Source organism: Paramisgurnus dabryanus, chromosome 3, assembly GCF_030506205.2.
Source record: "Paramisgurnus dabryanus chromosome 3, PD_genome_1.1, whole genome shotgun sequence".
Taxonomy (NCBI): domain Eukaryota; kingdom Metazoa; phylum Chordata; class Actinopteri; order Cypriniformes; family Cobitidae; genus Paramisgurnus; species Paramisgurnus dabryanus.
Window position 1 is genome coordinate 38,848,547 of NC_133339.1, and position 19,306 is coordinate 38,867,852.

The 19,306-nt window shown below is 44.3% G+C and overlaps 1 protein-coding gene across 1 annotated transcript in view; it reads right to left on the minus strand.

Moving 5' to 3' along the window:
* col5a3a (collagen, type V, alpha 3a) overlaps window positions 1-1,324 on the minus strand; it is an 81,174-nt gene extending 79,850 nt beyond the window's left edge. Inside the window, exon 1 of the mRNA XM_065263411.2 lies at window positions 1,084-1,324. Within this exon, the coding sequence (XP_065119483.1) occupies window positions 1,084-1,144 (61 nt within the window). The 5' untranslated portion in view covers window positions 1,145-1,324. The remainder of the gene's footprint in view (window positions 1-1,083) is intronic.
* Window positions 1,325-19,306: the final 17,982 nt, after the last annotated feature.

Sequence of the window (19,306 nt, forward strand, 5' to 3'; positions counted from 1 at the left end):
AGCTCAAAATATGAATCACTTTCACTCACAACTTAGCGTATCGTTTTGCTTCAGCAGACATTTCTAACCAATGAGATTCGACGTTGGAGCTTCACCATGTTGACCTCCATATAAGATGATAACATGACGACAATTTAATATAAAATAGATATGAAGTCATATACATGTGGGGTGGTATGAGTAAATTATGTTATATTTTAATGAACTATTGATATTTAAATGAACTTTTAATGAATTTGTTGCAAAATAAGAAATTAATTAATTAATTTTATTGTTTAGGTTCACTCTTGTGACTTTGGCCACACATTTCAAATCCTGGTTTTGGGCTTACGGTCCTAGGCTTATATACACTACATTGCAACATAGCACAGTTGGCCAACTGCCTAACAGGAATTTTAATCTAGTGGAGTAGGTCAGTAAGCACCATTCACCTATGTCTCAAACCCATGTTAAACTGTTTCACAGCAAACCGACATGAGTCACGAGCAAACTCAAACATCTGCGCGAGCACTTCCGCCCCATTATTAAAACTATGCGAGCCAAGTTAACTATAGGCTAACACCTGATCAATAATAGCCTATTAGGCAAATCAACTGCTGCATTACAGGATACATAGTATGTACATTAAATATTTTATTCATATATTTTTATATTTTTTATAAATATACGAAAAAAAATTAACATTACTGGGAAGCAATTGAATAAATCGGGCAAAAGCATACTGTGAAAGACTGACTGACACAAATATGGCATAACTCTTTAAGTATAATTATATGCCATTATGAAACCACTGAACAAGTTCAAACCGGAATACTGAATATTAAACATTTTATATCCCCCGCAGTTATAAATCTTCATTATATAATGTTTAAGGAAAAAAAGTGATTAAATAACTCAAATGCCAGCAAGCAACAGAAATAAAAAAAAACTTTTTGATTAACTTTTAAAACATTTATGGTATTACTGACTCAATACCGTATCGTTCACAAGTGCACAACAGAAATATAAGCCATATTTTTTCCGATTATAAATACGCCATTAAAAAGAGTAATTGTGTAAATTAAAGTTTGCAAAATACTTTACCTGCTTGCGTCGTCGCGGTGAAGAGAATAAACAGCGGCACTATAACGCGCAGCGCGTTCATGTTTCTCACCCGTTATCTCCACTTCAGTGCTTTATCATACAAATATCATACAGCAGAAGCCATATGCACAGGCAGAGCTGCAAATGCTGCACGAGTCCCGGTCTACCGCACGAGATGGAGAGACTTGATTTCCTTTGACTAACCTCCGAGCTGTGTCCCTCTCATTCAGCTTCTGCCTCCTCTCACTCCTCCAAAACTTTCTCCCCGTCCCCTCCTCTCCCCTCCCATGGTGCGTTTATCTCCAGACTGTGAAGCTTAACTGTGATGATGATGCCTCCAGAGGACACGTGTCAGAAACATGATGCTCTGAACACGTTGATGTGATTAGCGGTTTTTAAGGCTTTCGTTTATTAAATGCATGCATATATTTTTACATAAAGACGTTAATGTTGGTAAAGGAGAAGTACACAATGTGTTTACCAAAGCATTTACTTAGCCACGCAAACGTCATGGGTTCGATTTCCAAGGAACACACATGGGGAGAGGGTTGCTCAAAGTACGCTTTTTGGCTCTATCATTCAAAAACCATTTAAGTTAGATTCATAATTTTTTTAAACAATCAACACACACATCTCTGCTACAAATGAACACTTAAAGTTTGTTTGTATGACCTGCAGTTTCCGTACAATTACGCCGAAAATGACAGGAGTGCAAACGTTACAAGTTACCAAAAACATAAAGTTAAAAGTCCCCAACTCACTCCTAATGATAAAATAGATATTTCATTTCAATGCACTTTAAATAGTGTCTGCCAAATCATGCATGTATTGCTTTAAGATTGCAATATTTAACAGGTGAAATATGAAAGGTGCCCAAACTTTGAACTTCATAGTAGTAAAAGAATGAGAACTTGAGCACCTCAGGCCAGTAAAGAGCAGTTATGGGTAGCCTAATTTAGTGATAAAGGTCATCTCCTTATCTCTCCTCTCAGACGAACAATGCACCCCAAGCGATTCTGCTCGATGGTGGATGGTGGCCCTATGCTTGCTGGACTAAATGACTCTTGTCCATGCACATGAGAGTATTTGGACCATATTACCCTCATTATCCATCTTACATATCAAAATTCCACCCTGCAGATCACATGTTCAAACAGAGTATAAGATATTTGCGAAAAGGGAAAGCCCACCAGGGTTTTCGTTTGACGCAATATCTCTTTGGAGTCCCAACGGAGAACTTGGCCAAAGTTCTGATGCGGTTTGGACACGCAGACTGACAAGCCTTTACGAGACGGATTCCTCTAATCGGCAATAATTGATAGAGCTGACATCATGATGGCCCAGCGTGTGACAGGCCTTTGTGCGTGAGCCAGCGATCTTCTAAATTTAAACGGAAAGAAGATTAAGCAGATAAAGTGATGCCGTGCCTCTCCTCTCTCACAGCCTCATCCTTCAGGGAAAAGATCTAAAACACAACATTCAACACGGAGGAAAGTGTGGGACTGAGACATCCTAACAAATATAACAATCTCTCTATTCTTCAGTGTCTCTGCAGCGTGTCCCGCATCCCCCTCACAGCATGTCCCTCCACATCACATCATAGCTAATATTTATTACTATCAGGTCACCTTGTGTGTGCGCCTCTTTGATTTATATTAATACTGAGAGTTAATGAGCATAAAGAGCATATTGTTACTGTGAATAGCTTCTGATTGCTTTTGAGAACAAACATATAATCTACATTCAAATTAAAGGATAAATACAGTTATTATTTACTCACGCTTAAAAAGCTATTAATACCAACTGAAATCGTAACTTTCCTCACGTAAACAGTAAACTTTTAGAAAAAATAATGGTCAGAAAATAGTCCATAGCTGTCACTGCGATGGCACCCTATCCAAAGGTACACCTTTATCTAAACAGTTACAAATGAATACCAAATGTATACCTGTACAAAACACTTTTGTTTTTGCCCCCATTTATCATGAACTGAATTCAAAGATCTAATGCCTTGTTCACACTGAATGATTTTGGTGCATATCCTGCCTAAAACCACATTAAATACGTTTTTTTCTAATCCGTTTCAGGCTACAGGTGGTTTGAAGTCCTTTTCAAATCATATTTCCAGAAATCCATTTCAGTCTGACAGCTCTGATCGCATTTGTGTAGCTTTTTGTTTACGTCATGCTGTCACGTCACATAAAACATAAACACGTCATTGCCATAGAATTCAATTCAATTCAATTTGCCAGGCTGGTGAAATTTGTTTTACAGTACAGATCTTTTGTACAGGTTCCAGCACATTAAACAATAAACATTAAAAATATAGAGTAACATACATACTGAAAAACACATTAATACATTAATACACAATACAAAGTTAAGGGTTCGTACTTAGTCCAGTCCTCAGCGTTCAGAGTTTAGAATGTTTATTGCTTTTGGGATGAAACTGTTTTTAAAGCGATTTGTTCTGGAGGCTATAGCCCTATAACACCTTCCAGCACGCAATAGCTTAAAAGCATTGTGTGCTGGGGTGAGAACTATCTGAGATTATCTTGTAGGCCCTGCCTAATGTCCGTTTGTGGTAGAGTGATTCAAGTGATGGTAGAGGTGAACCAATGACTTTGGATGCTCTGTTAATGATACGCTGTAATTTCTTCTGGGAAAATGTGTCAAGACTGCCAAACCAGACTGTGATGGATGTAGTAAGGATGCTTTCAACGATGTCTGTGTAGAAGCAGAGCAGGAGATGAGACCTTACCTTGAACTTCTTGAGCTGTCGGAGATGAAAAAGTCTTTGCTGGGCTTTTAAGTAGATATGATCTGTGTTAATTTTCCATTTAAGGTTATTGCTGATGAAGGTCCCAAGGAATTTAAATGTATCAGGGATGTAAATGTGAAACAGGGCAGATAATCCGGAAACTGGCAGAATGCTACAGGACGCACAATGTGGACAGTGAGTTTGTCAAATCAGATATGCACCAAAATCAGATTTAGACTGACAGTGTGAACAAGGTCTAAAACCTTTTCTATGTACACAAAAGGCCCATTTCTCTCAAAAATTGTTCACAAATCTTTCTAATGCAGGGTTCACACCAGACGCGGTAAAGGCGGCAAGCGTGGATGATTTACATGTTAAGTCAATGCAAAGATGCGATTTGGCGTCCTGCGGCGCATATGGCGCGGCGCGGATGGCGAGTTCCACGTAAATTGAAAAATCGGAACTTCGGTGGATTTCCGCACTGCGTTAACCAATCAGGACCTTGCTGTAGTGAAGCGAGCGGAGTGGCAGAGTCTCAGCGGAGTCGCAGAAGCCCCTCCCATGACGTGAATTTCCGCATGAATGTCTCGAATGACTAGAATTTCATGCGCGGCTTTCACGCGCTAATGAAGCGAGTGAACTCAAATATTCAAGCGTTCAACTACGCGCGAATAGCGATTTTTTGCCACCTCTACCGCGGGTGGTGGTAATGCACCATTAGGCCTTGTCCACACGGACACGGTATTTTTATAACCGTGCCTTTTTTATACGGTTTGGTTGTTCGTTGAAAACCTCGGCCAGGGTGAGGTTTATCAGAAACGCTGGTTGCAGTGTTGTCGTGTAGATAGTAAAACGTCTCGGTTACGTATGTAACCCTCGTTCCCTGAAGGAAGGGAACGGAGACGTCACGTCGTGACCGACGAATTGGGAACCGCTTCGCGGGTGACCTATCTACTTCGAGAACTATAAGAAACGCCAATGAACTTGGCATGCAGGTATTTGCATAATGCCGGCGCCGCCCCGCCAGGTGCGTATATAAGGCGCAGGTGCACAATACCAAATTAGCTATATTATTGCTGAGAAGCCGAGCAGCAGTGCCCGGCCTGAAAACAGCAATGGAACAGCAAACTGTGGCGACGGGACGTGACGTCTCCGTTCCCTTCCTTCAGGGAACGAGGGTTACATACGTAACCGAGACGTTCCCTTTCAGTCGGTCACTACGACGTCACGTCGTGACCGACGAATTGGGAATCCCTACCAAAACGCCACTGCAGCTGAACCCTTCCAGTGTCTGTAAAAGCCCTCCGCCCTCCACGTAAGGGGCGGAACCTAAGGCGAAATGCAGAAGGCCGGTCACTACCTGTTCCTCAACCCACGATAGTGAAGCAGCGAACTGGGGAAGCGTCTAAACTGAGCGGAGCTAGAACACTGCGGAAGCCATCCCCTAAGAAGGTTGAATGGATGACATAAAAATATGAAACAACCGATAGGTCGCTCATAAAAAGTCTCTGAACAAAACATAGTATGCAGAGAGATGCAGAGCAGGCTCTGCTAAGGAAAACGTGGAGGATTAGTACCCCACGGAGTATACACACAAATGAACCCCACGTAGGGGACAAATGTGGACGCCTAGCCTACACAGGTTTACAGAGAATACATCAGTGATAGGTTGACAGCGGATGCTCCGCAACACCAGCTATCAGGGCGGTGGAGGAGAGGCAAAAACAGTTTTTTAGACGTTTTTGCCCCGATGGCCTTCCATATTGGTGCAGATGTGCAGCACCAAAATAGAGGCTCCAAGCCGACACACGAGCCGACCCTCGGCATTCTTAACTAGTTAGTAGAAAGAACCCGAGTGGAAACCGGTTCGACACGAACACTATAGAATCTTGTGAACGTATTAGGTGTCGCCCAGCCTGCAGCTCTACAAATATCTGTTAGCGAGGAACCGCGAGCCAGTGCCCAAGATGATGCCACACTGCGTGTAGAGTGGGCACGTAAATTAAACGGACAAGGCACATTCTGCTTTTGATATGCAAGGGCTATAGTATCCACAATCCAATGGGACATCCTCTGCTTGGTGACAGCTTTTCCTTTCTGCTGACCACCGTAACAAACAAAGAGCTGATCTGAGGTCCTAAAGCTTTGCGTCCTGTCTATATACACACGTAGTGCACGAACAGGGCATAACAAAGCCATGGCTGGGTCTGCCTCCTCCAAAGGCAGCGCTTGGAGGTTCACCACTTGATCTCTGAAAGGAGTGGTGGGAACTTTGGGCACAAAGCCGGGCCGGGGTCTCAGTGTTACGCTGGATGCAGCCGGCCCGAACTGAAGGCACGATTCGTCGACTGAAAATGCATGAATATCCCCTATCCTCTTAACAGAAGCCAAAGCAAGGAGAGTTAATGTTTTCATAGTAAGAAATTTAACACTCACACTATGCAGAGGCTCAAATGGGGCTTCCTGGAGTGATTTCAGCACCAAGGACAGGTCCCAAGGAGGAATAGAGGGAGGACGCGAAGGATTCAGTCTTTGAGCGCCTCTGAGAAATCTAATGACCAGGTCGTGCTGACCCACTGTTCTACCGTTTACGGGTGAATGGTGAGCTGATATCGCAGCGATATCGACTTTAATAGTGGATGGTGACAGCCTATTCTCCAAACGGCGCTGGAGATATAAAAGCACAACACTAATCGGGCATTCTCGGGGGTTTTCACTTTGGGAAGAACACCAGTCGACAAACAGGTTCCATTTAAGCGCGTAAGCCTGTCTCGTAGACGGCGCTCGCGCTGCAGCAATAGTGTTAGATACCTCTTGCGGTAAATCACTCAAATCCTCCGTGCCCCGTCCAGAGACCACACATGGAGGTTCCACAGGTCGGGGCGCGGGTGCCATAATGTGCCCTCTTGTTGAGAAAGAAGGTCCTTCCTCAGGGGAATCTTCCAAGGAGGGGCTGTCGCGAGGAGAGAGTTCTGGAAACCAACTCCTGGTTGTCCAATACGGTGCCACCAACAGCACGCTCTCCTCGTCCTCCCGGATTTTGCATAGGGTTTGCGCAATGAGGCTCACCGGAGGGAACGCGTATTTGCGCATGTTTCGCGGCCAGCTGTGTGCCAATGCATCCACGCCGAGCGAGTCGTCGGCTAGTGAATAGAACAGGCGACAATGGGTCGTCTCTGGGGAAGCAAACAGATCTATCTGCGCTTTGCCGAAACGTCTCCAAATCTGCTGAACCGCAATGGGGTGGAGTCGCCATTCGCCGGGACGCGCAGCCCGAGAGAGCGCATCCGCCTCTACATTGAGCGTGCCCGGGATGTAAATGGCACGAAGAGACCTCAAATTCTTCTGACTCCAAGTGAGGAGATGACGGGCGAGATGCGACAGGTGACGCGAGCGTAAACCGCCTTGACGATTGATGTACGCCACGGTCGCAGTGTTGTCTGTGCGAACTAATACATCTTTGCCCTGTAACTCGTTGCTGAAACGGACGAGCGCAAGATATACAGCCCACATTTCTCGGCAATTTATGTGCCAATGCAGCTGGGGTGCCGTCCAGACCCCCGAAGCCGCAAGCCCATCGTACGTGGCCCCCCACCCCGTGTCCGAAGCATCTGTGCATACTATTGCATGCCTGGAGACCTGTCTCAGAGGCACACCGGCTCGGAGAAACGCACGGTCTGACCACGGAGTGAAAGTGCGACGACACGCAGGTGTAATGATAACACGGTGAATGCCGCGCAGCCACGCTCTCCTCGGGACTCGATCGTGAAGCCAATGCTGAAGCGGTCGCATATGGAGCAGTCCGAGCGGAGTTACAGCTGCGGCTGCTGCCATATGCCCCAAAAGCTTCTGAAATTGTTTCAGCGGGACCGCGCTCTTGCTCTTGAATGTATTCAGGCAAGTCAGAATCGACTGTACACGCGCTTCTGTTAGACGAGCTGTCAAATCGATCGAGTCCAGTTGCATACCGAAAAAAGAGATTCTCTGCACGGGGCAAAGCTTGCTCTTTTCCCAGTTGACCCGAAGACCCAAACGAGCGAGGTGTTTCAAAGTTAAATCTCTGTGATCGCACAGCGTCTGACGTGTTTGAGCTATTATTAGCCAATCGTCCAGATACGCGAGAATGCGCACACCTCTCTCTCTCAGGGGTTTTAAAGCCCCCTCCACTACTTTGGTGAATACACGGGGCGACAGAGAGAGCCCGAATGGGAGGACTTTGTACTGGTATGCTCGCCCCTCGAACGCAAAGCGGAGAAACGGCCTGTGCCGGGGGAGAATCGATACATGAAAGTACGCGTCCTTCAGGTCGATAGATGCGAACCAATCGTTCGGACGAATGCATGGAAATATGCGTTTGGGCGTCAGCATTTTGAACGGCATTCTGTGAAGTGCACGGTTCAGCGAACGCAGGTCCAGGATCGGTCGCAAGCCGCCGCTTTTCTTGGGTACAATAAAGTAAGGGCTGTAAAACCCCGACCTCATCTCGGCTGGAGGGACCGGCTGGATCGCGTCTTTCGCCAATAAGACAGCGATCTCCGCACGGAGGACGTGCGCATCGGCAGCTCTCACCGTAGTGAAACGAACGCCGGAGAATTTGGGGGGACGCCGGGCAAATTGGATCGCATAGCCGAGACGAATCGTGCGTAAAAGCCAACGCGACGGGCTGGGAAGCTGTTTCCACGCCCCCAGACACCGTGCGAGGGGGACTAAAGGCACGATCGGTGTACCCGCGGCGGGCGCAACGGAGGTGATCGCCGGTGTGTGCGTAACGGCCGCACCGACAGCAGTGTTGTGTGTGATAACACTCACCTGAGTCCATTGCTGGGTGGTTGAGTAAGGGAGGCTCTGCTGAAGACACCTCTCGCCACTCGATGCACCCTCTGGCGAAGGAGGAGGAAGACGATGGGTTATGAGCCCGTAGCTGTCTCCTACCGCCTGAGAAGTTGGAGAGCGCGGAGGGGTTATGAGCCCGTGCGCCGCTCTCGTTCTCCTCTGATGAGTCGGAGAACGAGGGGGGGTTATGAGCCCGCTCGTATCTCCGGCGCTCATCTGAAGACCTAGAGATGGAAGTGGAATTCGCTCTTTTTGTGAATTTGTGGGTGCCGACTGAAAAGTCGGCGGAACCGAAAAATGAAACAAAAGATTCCCCAACCGGCCCTCCTCCGGTGGGGGGAGTGGTGCCTTCACCATCTCCCGAAGAGCGATCCCCTCCATCTCTAGGTCGCCCGTCTCAGGGCCGCTTAGATCTTCTTTTACCACCCTTTGAAGCGGGCTGAGCGGGCGGGGCGGGCTGCTGACGACCGGTTCCTCGCTTCTTAGAAGAGCCCCGGGGAGGAACGGAGGCGGCCGCCGCAGGACGCCCTCGGCGAGGAGCAGGCTGAGGCGCCGACGTGGATGGGGCAGGCGCAGGACGCTTCCGACGTGGCATGATCTGAGCGATGGCCTCAGTCTGCTTCTTGGCCGCGGAGAATTGCTGCGCAAACTCCTCGACCGTCTCGCCGAACAGGCCGGTCTGGAAAACCGGAGCATTCAGGAGCCGGGTTTTATCGGCGTCCTTCATGTCCGCCAGACACAGCCAGAGATGGCGTTCCTGGACTACCAGGGTAGACATCGCACGCCCGACGGCGCGTGCGGTGACCTTGGTCGCACGAAGCGCCAGATCCGTAGCCGCACGTAGTTCAGAGAACTCCGCCGAGTCGTGACCTCCCGCGTGCAGGTCCCTCAGAGCCTTAGCCTGGTGGACCTGCAGCAATGCCATGGCATGCAGGGCAGAGGCTGCCTCCCCACAAGCCTTGTAAGCAGCACCGGACAGCGCCGAAGACTGCTTACAGGCCCGTGAGGGGAGAGTAGGCTGGTCCCGCCAGGAGGAAGCGACACCGGCCGGACACAACTGCATCGCGACCGGCCGCTCCACTGACGGGATACCAGTGTACCCCTTGGCATCTCCACCCTCGAGAGAGGTGAGGGGTGAAGGCTGAAACGGTCGGTTCCGGGCGGAAAACGGGGTTTTCCACGACCGCGTCAGCTCTTCATGCACCTCGGGGAAGAAAGGCACCGGGGGCGAGGACTGAGAAGCCCTGGCACCGCCGAAGAACCAATCATCGAGGCGGGACGGTTCAGGTGGGGGAGGTTTAGTCCACTCCAAGCCGACCGCCTCCGCTGCCCGAGCGAGCATGGCTGCCATCTCGGGGTCGAACACAGAAGCCGCAACCTGGCCCGAAGGCGGGAGCGGATCCGGATCGACGTCCGAGGCTGACAACCCCCCTTCCGATGTTACGGTGGACATCGCGTCGGGTGGAGGCTCGACAGAGCGCGAGGACACCGTAGAACACGGGCCGCTCGTCTCCATCGGGACCTCCGCTGGCAACGGATCAGGGCGCTGGGAGCTGCTGGACGAACCAGCAGACCGACCCAGCACCGTTATACGGAGGTCATCCTTCGCAAGTCTGGTAGCTGCGCTCTTAGCAGCACCAGACTTGGAAGGCGGGCGCCGTTCCCGGAGAAACGACACCCGTCTCCGCAAGTCCGCCATAGTCATGCCCTCACAGATGGAGCATGAACTATCACGCAACGCTGCCTCTGCGTGCTGGAGCCCCAGACACGAAAGACAACGCTGGTGGCCATCCCGGGGGGCGATGAACACACCGCATCCAGAAACCGAACACGGACGGAAATCCATCTTTAAAAAGACGACCCCGACCGTGACACGAATGAGTGGCTGTCTTTAAAAAGACACAAAGCTCAAACGTGCTGCTCTTTTAGGGAAATCACTCTTTTGTGCAAGCTGGTGAAACACACAGGGAGAGGCAACGCACTCACTCGAACTCAAGTCCTAAATTAAGAGACAGAGAGAGAGAGAAAGGGTGGAGAGAAAAACACTGCGAGCCTCCGCTGAGGTGTCTTCGCCCAACCAACTTTGGCAAGCTGAGATCTTTTTTCTTCCCACAGAACAGGATCTACGAAGATCAGTTTTTCAGAATAGCTTCTCGTGAGCAGATGTCTGCCGGCTTCGAAGCAATAAAGCTAATTTGGTATTGTGCACCTGCGCCTTATATACGCACCTGGCGGGGCGGCGCCGGCATTATGCAAATACCTGCATGCCAAGTTCATTGGCGTTTCTTATAGTTCTCGAAGTAGATAGGTCACCCGCGAAGCGGTTCCCAATTCGTCGGTCACGACGTGACGTCGTAGTGACCGACTGAAAGGGAACTGGGGGTTTTGCTTCTAATAAATACTTCTGATTGGCCAACATTTCATCCTTTAAATCAACGTCTTCTGGTGTGGCATGCTCTTGATAGCGTGTTTTTGCGCTTTCATGTAGGCGGAGATTTTTTTTAAACAACAGGAGGAAAAACTCCGGTTATAAAAAAATACTTGTGTCCGTGTGGATTAGGCCTAAATCTTTGTTAGTGAGCATTTCTTCTTTGCCGAGATAATCCATCCACCTTACAGGTGTGGCAAATAAAGATGCTAGTTAGACATCATTATTAGTGCACGGGTGTGCCTTAGGCTGGCCACAATAAAAGGCCACTCTAAAATGTGCAGTTTTATCACTCAGCACAATGCCACAGATGTCGCAAGTTTTAAGGAAGCTTGCAATTGGCATGATGACTGCAGAAATGTCCCCCCTAGCTGTTGCCCACGAATTGAATGTTTATTTCTCTACCATAAGCCGTCTCTAAAGGCGTTTCGGGGAATTTGGCAGTACATCCAACCGCCCCCTCATGAAAAATAGGGGCAAAAACAAAAGTTTTGCATTTATCATTTTGTTCAGTGTATAATTTCAGAAGATTCACAGTACTTTACATAGCAGAATTATATATCAAAGGCACACAGACCACTTGAAATAAATACACAAAAAACATGTGGGTGAGTAAACAATGACAGAGTTTTCATTTTTGGGTGAACTATCCCAAATTTGACAGTCAGACTATCACCATGTAATACAGTATAATGAAAAAAGCTTTGTTTAGATTTTTCTCACACTTTTCTCATAGAAATGGACTTGAAGCGATAATCCATCCTTGCATCAGATAAACATGGGAAGGTCTTAACTGATTTGTTGTGTACTCTATACACACACACACATAGTTTTTCCCTAATTCACTCTGGGCTTATAAATCAAACCTGCATTCTTTGTGGTTTTGGCAGATAGTTACTAAGAATGAAGTTGGAGATTTAAGCACAAAGTGAGAAATTCCAAATAGGCCTACAGTGAGTTTGTAAACTACCTCTAAACTGTATACTGTCAGTTCTCTCACTTCATCTAAAACCATTTAAGTCAAACCAATACATTGCAGTTCCCTATGTTTTACCAAATATACTTTATGTAGTTTATACTATACCTTCACTTTTCACTTTTATTCTATATTATGTATGTATGTATGTATGAGTAAGATGATTATTTTGACAGCAACGGTGCCAGATCAGACAATAAATCCTGATATCTTCACAATATAGCACAGCAGCAGCTGTGCCTGAAACTCACTGTAAAAAAAATAATTTTGCACTTAAATTAATGCACTTAAATTTGTGAGTTCAATCAATTTGATTTTAAAATTTAATTCAACTTTCTTGACTAGTGAGCAGTTGCTAAAAATGTTAAAAATATAGTTGAATTAGCTTAAAGGTACAGTAAGTAGGATTTACCCCCATCTAGTGGTGAAATTGTATTTTGCATTCAAACGAATTCTGCTCTCTAGCGCCTCGCTTTTCCAAATGCGTGTTGCAACTACGGTAGCTGTTGTGTAATCACTGATCTCCTTGTCCGTTTCAGCTGGTTCACGTGTTCTGAATAAAACACCTTGTGGAAACGCGTTGGTAGGCTAGTCCTTTTTGTCCCTCTCTGCTATTATAGTTTATCAATACGGCGGAACGACATGGAAGCCTTCTTGGACTTACCCGTTCAGTGTCAGTAAAGAGAAGAAATTCTAAGCTACAAAGAAAAATCAGATCATTGGCAGAGGTCATTTGGGGACATATTTTATGAATAAAGACAATGATTTTGATAAATAAAACACTTAAAACCCTACTTACAGTCCCTTTAAATTAAAGAGCACCTATTATGGCCTTTTAACAAGATGTAATAAGGTGTGCCCAGAATGTTTCTTTGAAGTTTCAGCTTAAAATACACCACAGATAATTTATCATTTATCATATCATGTCCCAAATGCACCTATTTGGGTGGGAGCAAAAACGCACTGTTTTAATATCTGTGCCTTTAAATGCAAATGAGCTACAACTCCTTGCTCCCTTAACAAACAGACAGTGAGTGCTTTCAGTTCAAATAAATCTGATTAATACAGTCTTAAGGGGATCGCACACCGGCCGCGCCGTTCTAAAAAAATCAAACACATTGTTTTCTATGAGTATACGCACACCGGCGCCGCCAGGTGGCACCTGTCCGCGCCGCCCAGCTGTGACTCAGGAAGTTGCTCAAGTCCCTGTCGCGTCACACAGCGCCACTCACATAGTTTAACATTAAATAACATCATATTTGTGCCAAATCATTAACGATTAACATTGGCTGCTAACGTATATTTTGCATTCTGAAGTAGACGCAATCTGACGAAGCTCGCGCTATTTAATGTGCACTTCCGGTTTACAATACCTCTGAGTTGTCCTAGACGCGACTCGACGCGGCGTGACGCTGAGCTGCGCGGCTGGTGTGCGATCCCCTTAAGACAATATCTGAGTATCTAGTGGACAGCGTACAACTCACTGAGGGTGGAACTATGGTAATGCAGGACTGTAAGTGGGCGGGGCTTTATCAATGTGACCTCACATTGATAGGAGAATCAAAATGGCATGTCTAATGAGACTGCTTTGCTTTAATGGGGATTAAAAAACAAGAAGCGGGTAGATTTTTTTCATCGTAGGGTGGTTGTGTTCACACACTGCCAGCACACATTGTGTCCAAACCTTGTAAAAGTGGATTTTGCATAATAGGTGCCCTTTAAGTGATTTTTAACTCCTCATTAGTCAAGAAAGTTCAAATGAATTGTAATGAAACAATGTGCTATACAATGTGTGTTAATAAACACATTTAGAGAAGCTTTTGGGTAAAATTAACCAGTCAGTCAGTGGCTGTGGGCGGGGCTTTATTCGTGTGACATCACACTAGCAAGATAATCAAAACAGCATATGTAATGAGTCAACTTTGGTTTAATGGGGATTAAAAAAAGAGTTTTTTTTCATTGTAGGGTTGTTGTGTTCACACAGTGCTAACACACATTTATGTCTAAACCTTGTAAAAATGAATTTAGCATTATATGTGCCATTTAAACATTAAAGTCATCCCAATATACAAGTGTACAGCCTCCCTCACTTTTTAAACCAACTTCAGCTTTAAAAAAAAACGTAGCTTTGTGTACTGTGTTAGGCTCGTTATGATGAAGTTTTATTACACTTATGTACTGCTGTTCTTATTGCTTCTGTTGTGTACCTTATATGTAAGTCGCTTTGGATAAAAGCATCCACTAAATGACTAAATGTAAATGCTTTGGAAAACTCCAGAAACTCCCAGTTTCCAAAGAACTCCTGAGACAATGATTCAAACAAAACTTTCCGTTTATGGGGATGCTTTCGCCTTAAATTTGAAGACTTCTTTAGAAGCTGAAAGTCATCAGATCCTATTTCTTCTTAACCCATGTGTTAATGATCAGGGTGAGTGCTGATCACCCATAACTCGTATGCTACAACCCTTCTCTTATTTCAGATATAGAAACCTCTGCATTAATATTTTGTTTATAGGCATCATGTTGCGTTTGGCACTTTCTCTGTCTGTAGAAATCATTGACATATGTCAACCTTCTTTCACAGGACCGAGTTCACAGAACATATGGCCCGCCGTGCATGAAAGCACATCTGTGAGCGCAAATAAGCAGAAATGAGTCCGGTGTAACAGTTCAGCAAAATCTAGCAAATAAGTGTGAGCTGGCAGGGAATGAAACAGAGAAACAGAACTGAACAGCCACCCAAAGCGTAAGATATGAATCACGAAACGTCTCGGATCTTGAGGTCACATCGGTGACGTATAACTGATGGACTGTTGAGTAAACTTAAGCGTATCAGCAACATTCATCTGACGTCCGTCTCTTCCTGCGGAGTCTTTCCGTGAATTAGTGATGGTACAGATTGGAGGCCATCGTTCAGCTGAACCTCAGATAAGAGCTTTAGATTGACGCAAGAGTTAGATACTGCTGGCAAGTAGAAGGGGAATGAGAAAATATGGCCTGATATTCCCATTTATCACAGAATAAGAGAGAGAGAAAGATCTGAGAAAATCTTATTCTTTCTTTAATGCTTCACAAAGGTAAAAACATGCTGGGACAGGACAGCAGTGTCCGCGAGAAACAAAATATGCATCTGATGTTTCACCATTATGAAGAGACTTTAATCCTGCTAATGTGCAGTTTGAGGGATTTTAAGGAGAAGTGGCTTTGATATGAATCTTGTGTAGTATTTCTTCTCCTACAGAATATAATCCTACTGTATTATTCGTTTTGTTCACCAGATAAGCCAGATATTAAGTTTCAGAGTTAGTGGAAGAAAGAGGTTTATCTGTACGTGTCAAATGAGAATTAAGTTTAGCGACACTTAATACACTTAAACGTTAAAGATGAAGTTTTGATGTACAGTACGAAATCTTCATATTTAAGGTAGCATCCTGTTTTTTTTATAATACCACAGGCTTATAAATGCTTTGTTCCATTATGAAAGTAGACCAATTTGAATGAATTACTGTACAAATCACAGCACCTCAGGTTTAGAAAAACACTCAATTTCATATTGATATCGTATCCAATGAGAAAATGCTTGGACAAATGTCTCAAGTTATCTCAGCGGTTGAATGGAGAACTGTTGAATAATGAATAAAACAGACCTAAAAAGTAAATACAGACATTTTCAGCTCACATGATCAATCATTTATTGAACGACTGTGGATGAACTTGTATGTCTCACTGCCCCTTTGTTTATCTGCCTGGTCCATAATACCCAATTTTCCTACTTACGGTATAGTAAGTGGCGGCCAGTGACTTCTCTTCTGAGGGGCGCAAATTTAAAATATTATATCTTGTATCATAAACCCTTTAGACGAGTGTGCAGCAGGTAGTATTTTGACAACGCACATGATGCACATAGGTTGTGGCTCGTCATTTCAAAATGTCTACCTGCCAAACGTGACAGGCTAAATACATGGGGCCCTATTTTAACGATCTGAAACGCAAGTGCGAAGCGCAATGTGCAAGTGACTTTGTGGGCGGATCTTGGGCGCTGTTGCTATTTTCCCGGCGGGAGAAATAACTCTTGCGCCAGGCGCAAATCAATAAAGGGTTGGTCTGAAGTAGGTTCATTATTCATAGGTGTGGTTTGGGCGTAACGTCAAATAAACCAATCAGAACGCTATCCAACATTCCCTTTAAACGCAAGGGCCCAAGTTTCATGGCGGGTTGCTATTATTATGACGGATTTACCAGGCGCACGCCAGGAGCGGTTCACAGCCGAGGAGACCGACGTTCTTGTAAGAGCAGTCAAAGACAGAGAAGTTGTTTTGTATGGGGATAGGAGAAACCCGCCCAAATCAGCGTAGGTTAAACAGGCGTGAGAGGAAATAGCCACAATTGTCTCATCAGCTGGCATCCCCATCGTTGCGCCAAGCGCTACAATGATGTCAGGAGACGGGGGAATCCCAAGCTTGCCAGCATAAATCGGGCATGCCATGTAACGGGAGGTGGATCTGCCTCTACACAGATCTGCGTCCACCCTCACCGCTGAAAGGGTTTGGGGGCTTTGAATTCGGACCCAAGAAACGCAAGCAAGGTCCAACCCCAAAGTACACTTATAAATCAAGTTCATATACATTAAGGTTTCTTATGAATTTTTTGTAATTATTATTTACATAAAATAAACGTAATACAGCCACACAACAAACTTTTAAAGAGTTATTTGCATGATAATTTTTTAATGCAGCCACACAAAATAAATAAAAACTATCACCACAATGCTCACCACAATGATTTCCCTTATCTCATGTGTTAATATTTTTTATTGTAACAATTTATGATTTGCAACAATAACTGTTGCATCTGTGATTAGATAAGCAAAGTGTGTGCGCGTTGTGCACGCTATACATTATGGTCAAGCATGCGCCCTTAAAATAGCATAATGAACCACGCGCAACGCGCCACTGACTTTAGACTGACTTTTTTGGTCAGTGGCGCAATTGTTTTTTGAAACTGCAAAATAGCATCAGGGATGGTTTGCGCCGAAACACGCCTCCTTTTTTGGGCTGAACCGCCCAGGGAGCGCAAGTTCATTCCCTAGTTTGCCGACGTGCGTCTGTGAAGGGAAAAACCCGCTGTGCACCGGTGCAAAATACGAATGATACATGCGTCACTGACAAAGTCAATTGCACTGGGTGCAAGATAGGGCCCATGTTGTGATCAGCTTTGCATTGTGCACCCTCAAAGAAGGTGACAATGGTCAAAGCATGTACCCCAGCAGTCAGGGTGGTGCCATTTCAAAATGTACAGCTTTGCACCTAACCCGGTCATATCAGTACCTCGCTAGAGGAACATATTCATACCAAATGTTTACATATCTGTACCTGATGGTACATATTAGGACCTTTTTAAAGGGTGCTGCCCCAGTGACAGTTAGGGGACATATTTTGTCAATTTTTTTACCAGTGTAGGAACACCATCCTGATCTTCACTGTACAAATTGCATTTCTAGTGAGAACTTAAAGTAGAAGTTCGGTATTTTACACTTAAAGCCCTGTTTTCAGATTGATTATGATAAAATAGAACGGTTTTGACTGAAATTTGGATGATGCTGGCCCGAGAATTTTTGGTTTCTGTGGTATCACCCCTCATCTCTACAATGGCTGCATAGGTGCAGTGGAACAATCCTTCCTAAAATGCATTTAACTTTTGTTTACAAAGATGTGAAACTCACCGAGTGGTCAGGGGTGTTCACTGATATGCTCACACAAAAATCTCTGCAAAAGATGCTTTCCATCAGGTTTTATCGTAGTTTTTGTCCAACTCCATTGACTTGTATTAGAAGTGCTGTGAGGTAGAATGATTGATAGAATGATCAATCATTCTATGTCACCTTTAATAACTATAAATAAAATAAAAATTAACTTAAATAAAAAATATGTTACTATAACCTAAAGTTTGAAGTTTTGACAACTTTGAATATTAAAAACTGACAAGTTCAGAGTACTCAAATGTTTATCGGTTTCCAGGTTTTAATTAAATAATATTTATAAATTACAATTTACTTAAAAGTTACATTGTATTATATTTCATATTTATGTACACTATACTTAAAATTTACTGTTTTCCCATAAGTGGTGTTTACCATTCATTTATTTTTTGTTCACAAGTCACAGAAACAGACAATATGCCTCAAGAAATTAGGGGTATATGTGAGTGTGAAGTGACTTCTCTTTACTGAAAACCACATAAAATATCACTTAATTTCAAATCATTCGTAATTCAGGCTCATGCAAAGCATGCTGGGAACTGCAAAGCCTCCTCAACCATTATGTTGATTTAATATTAAACTAAATTTGCGGTGCCAAAATCGTTCTTAGCTTAACTGGCACATTGAATGCCATAAAACTCATCACAAAAAGTTTGTAATTATTTGTAGTGTTTGTTAAAATGAGGCTGTTGTATTAAAATAACTCTGTTTGAAAGTTATGAATTAAATTTTTGAGTTAGCTAAGTTCTATGACTCCTTTTACTTGAGTTTGTTGAACTCAAAGCGGTGAAACACACATAAAACTTTAAAGTTGAATAAACTTCACAAGTTTAGGTACAGTTTGAGTACACGTATTTTAAATGAGTACATTGTACTGATCAGGTTTACAGTAAAGCAACTTCTTTAAAAAAAGATTGGCTGTCCATGTTCATGTTAATCCTATTGAATCACAATTAATTCATGAATCTTCATTACATCTTAGTGTCATTGACTTTAGAAGAGCCACCAGTGTTACTGGATGAATTCCCACACTGATTCTCACAAACCACTGCGATGTGTTTGTGGAGAACGGCGTCACAGCTACTCTGAGGACATTTTAAGGATGATTGATCTGCGTGGCTGTGTGTGTTTGTGGGTTGGTATTTGTGGTTTACAGGGGCATGAATAGTGTTTAATAACATTATTATAATGCTCTAAACATGGTTTTCAAGTTGTCATTGATTAAAGATTAAAGGTGCAGTGTGTACTTTTCAGAAGTATCTCTTGACAGAAACGCAAAATAATATATTATCAGAGGTGTATAATGACCTTTTTATAATGAACTTTTATGTTTTTATTACCTTAAAATGATACGTTTTTATTTACATACTGTACACAGAGGGTCCCTTTACATGGAAGTCACCATTTTGTGCCGCCATGTTTCTACAGAAGCCCTTAATGGACAAACTTTTTTACTAAGTTGTCTCC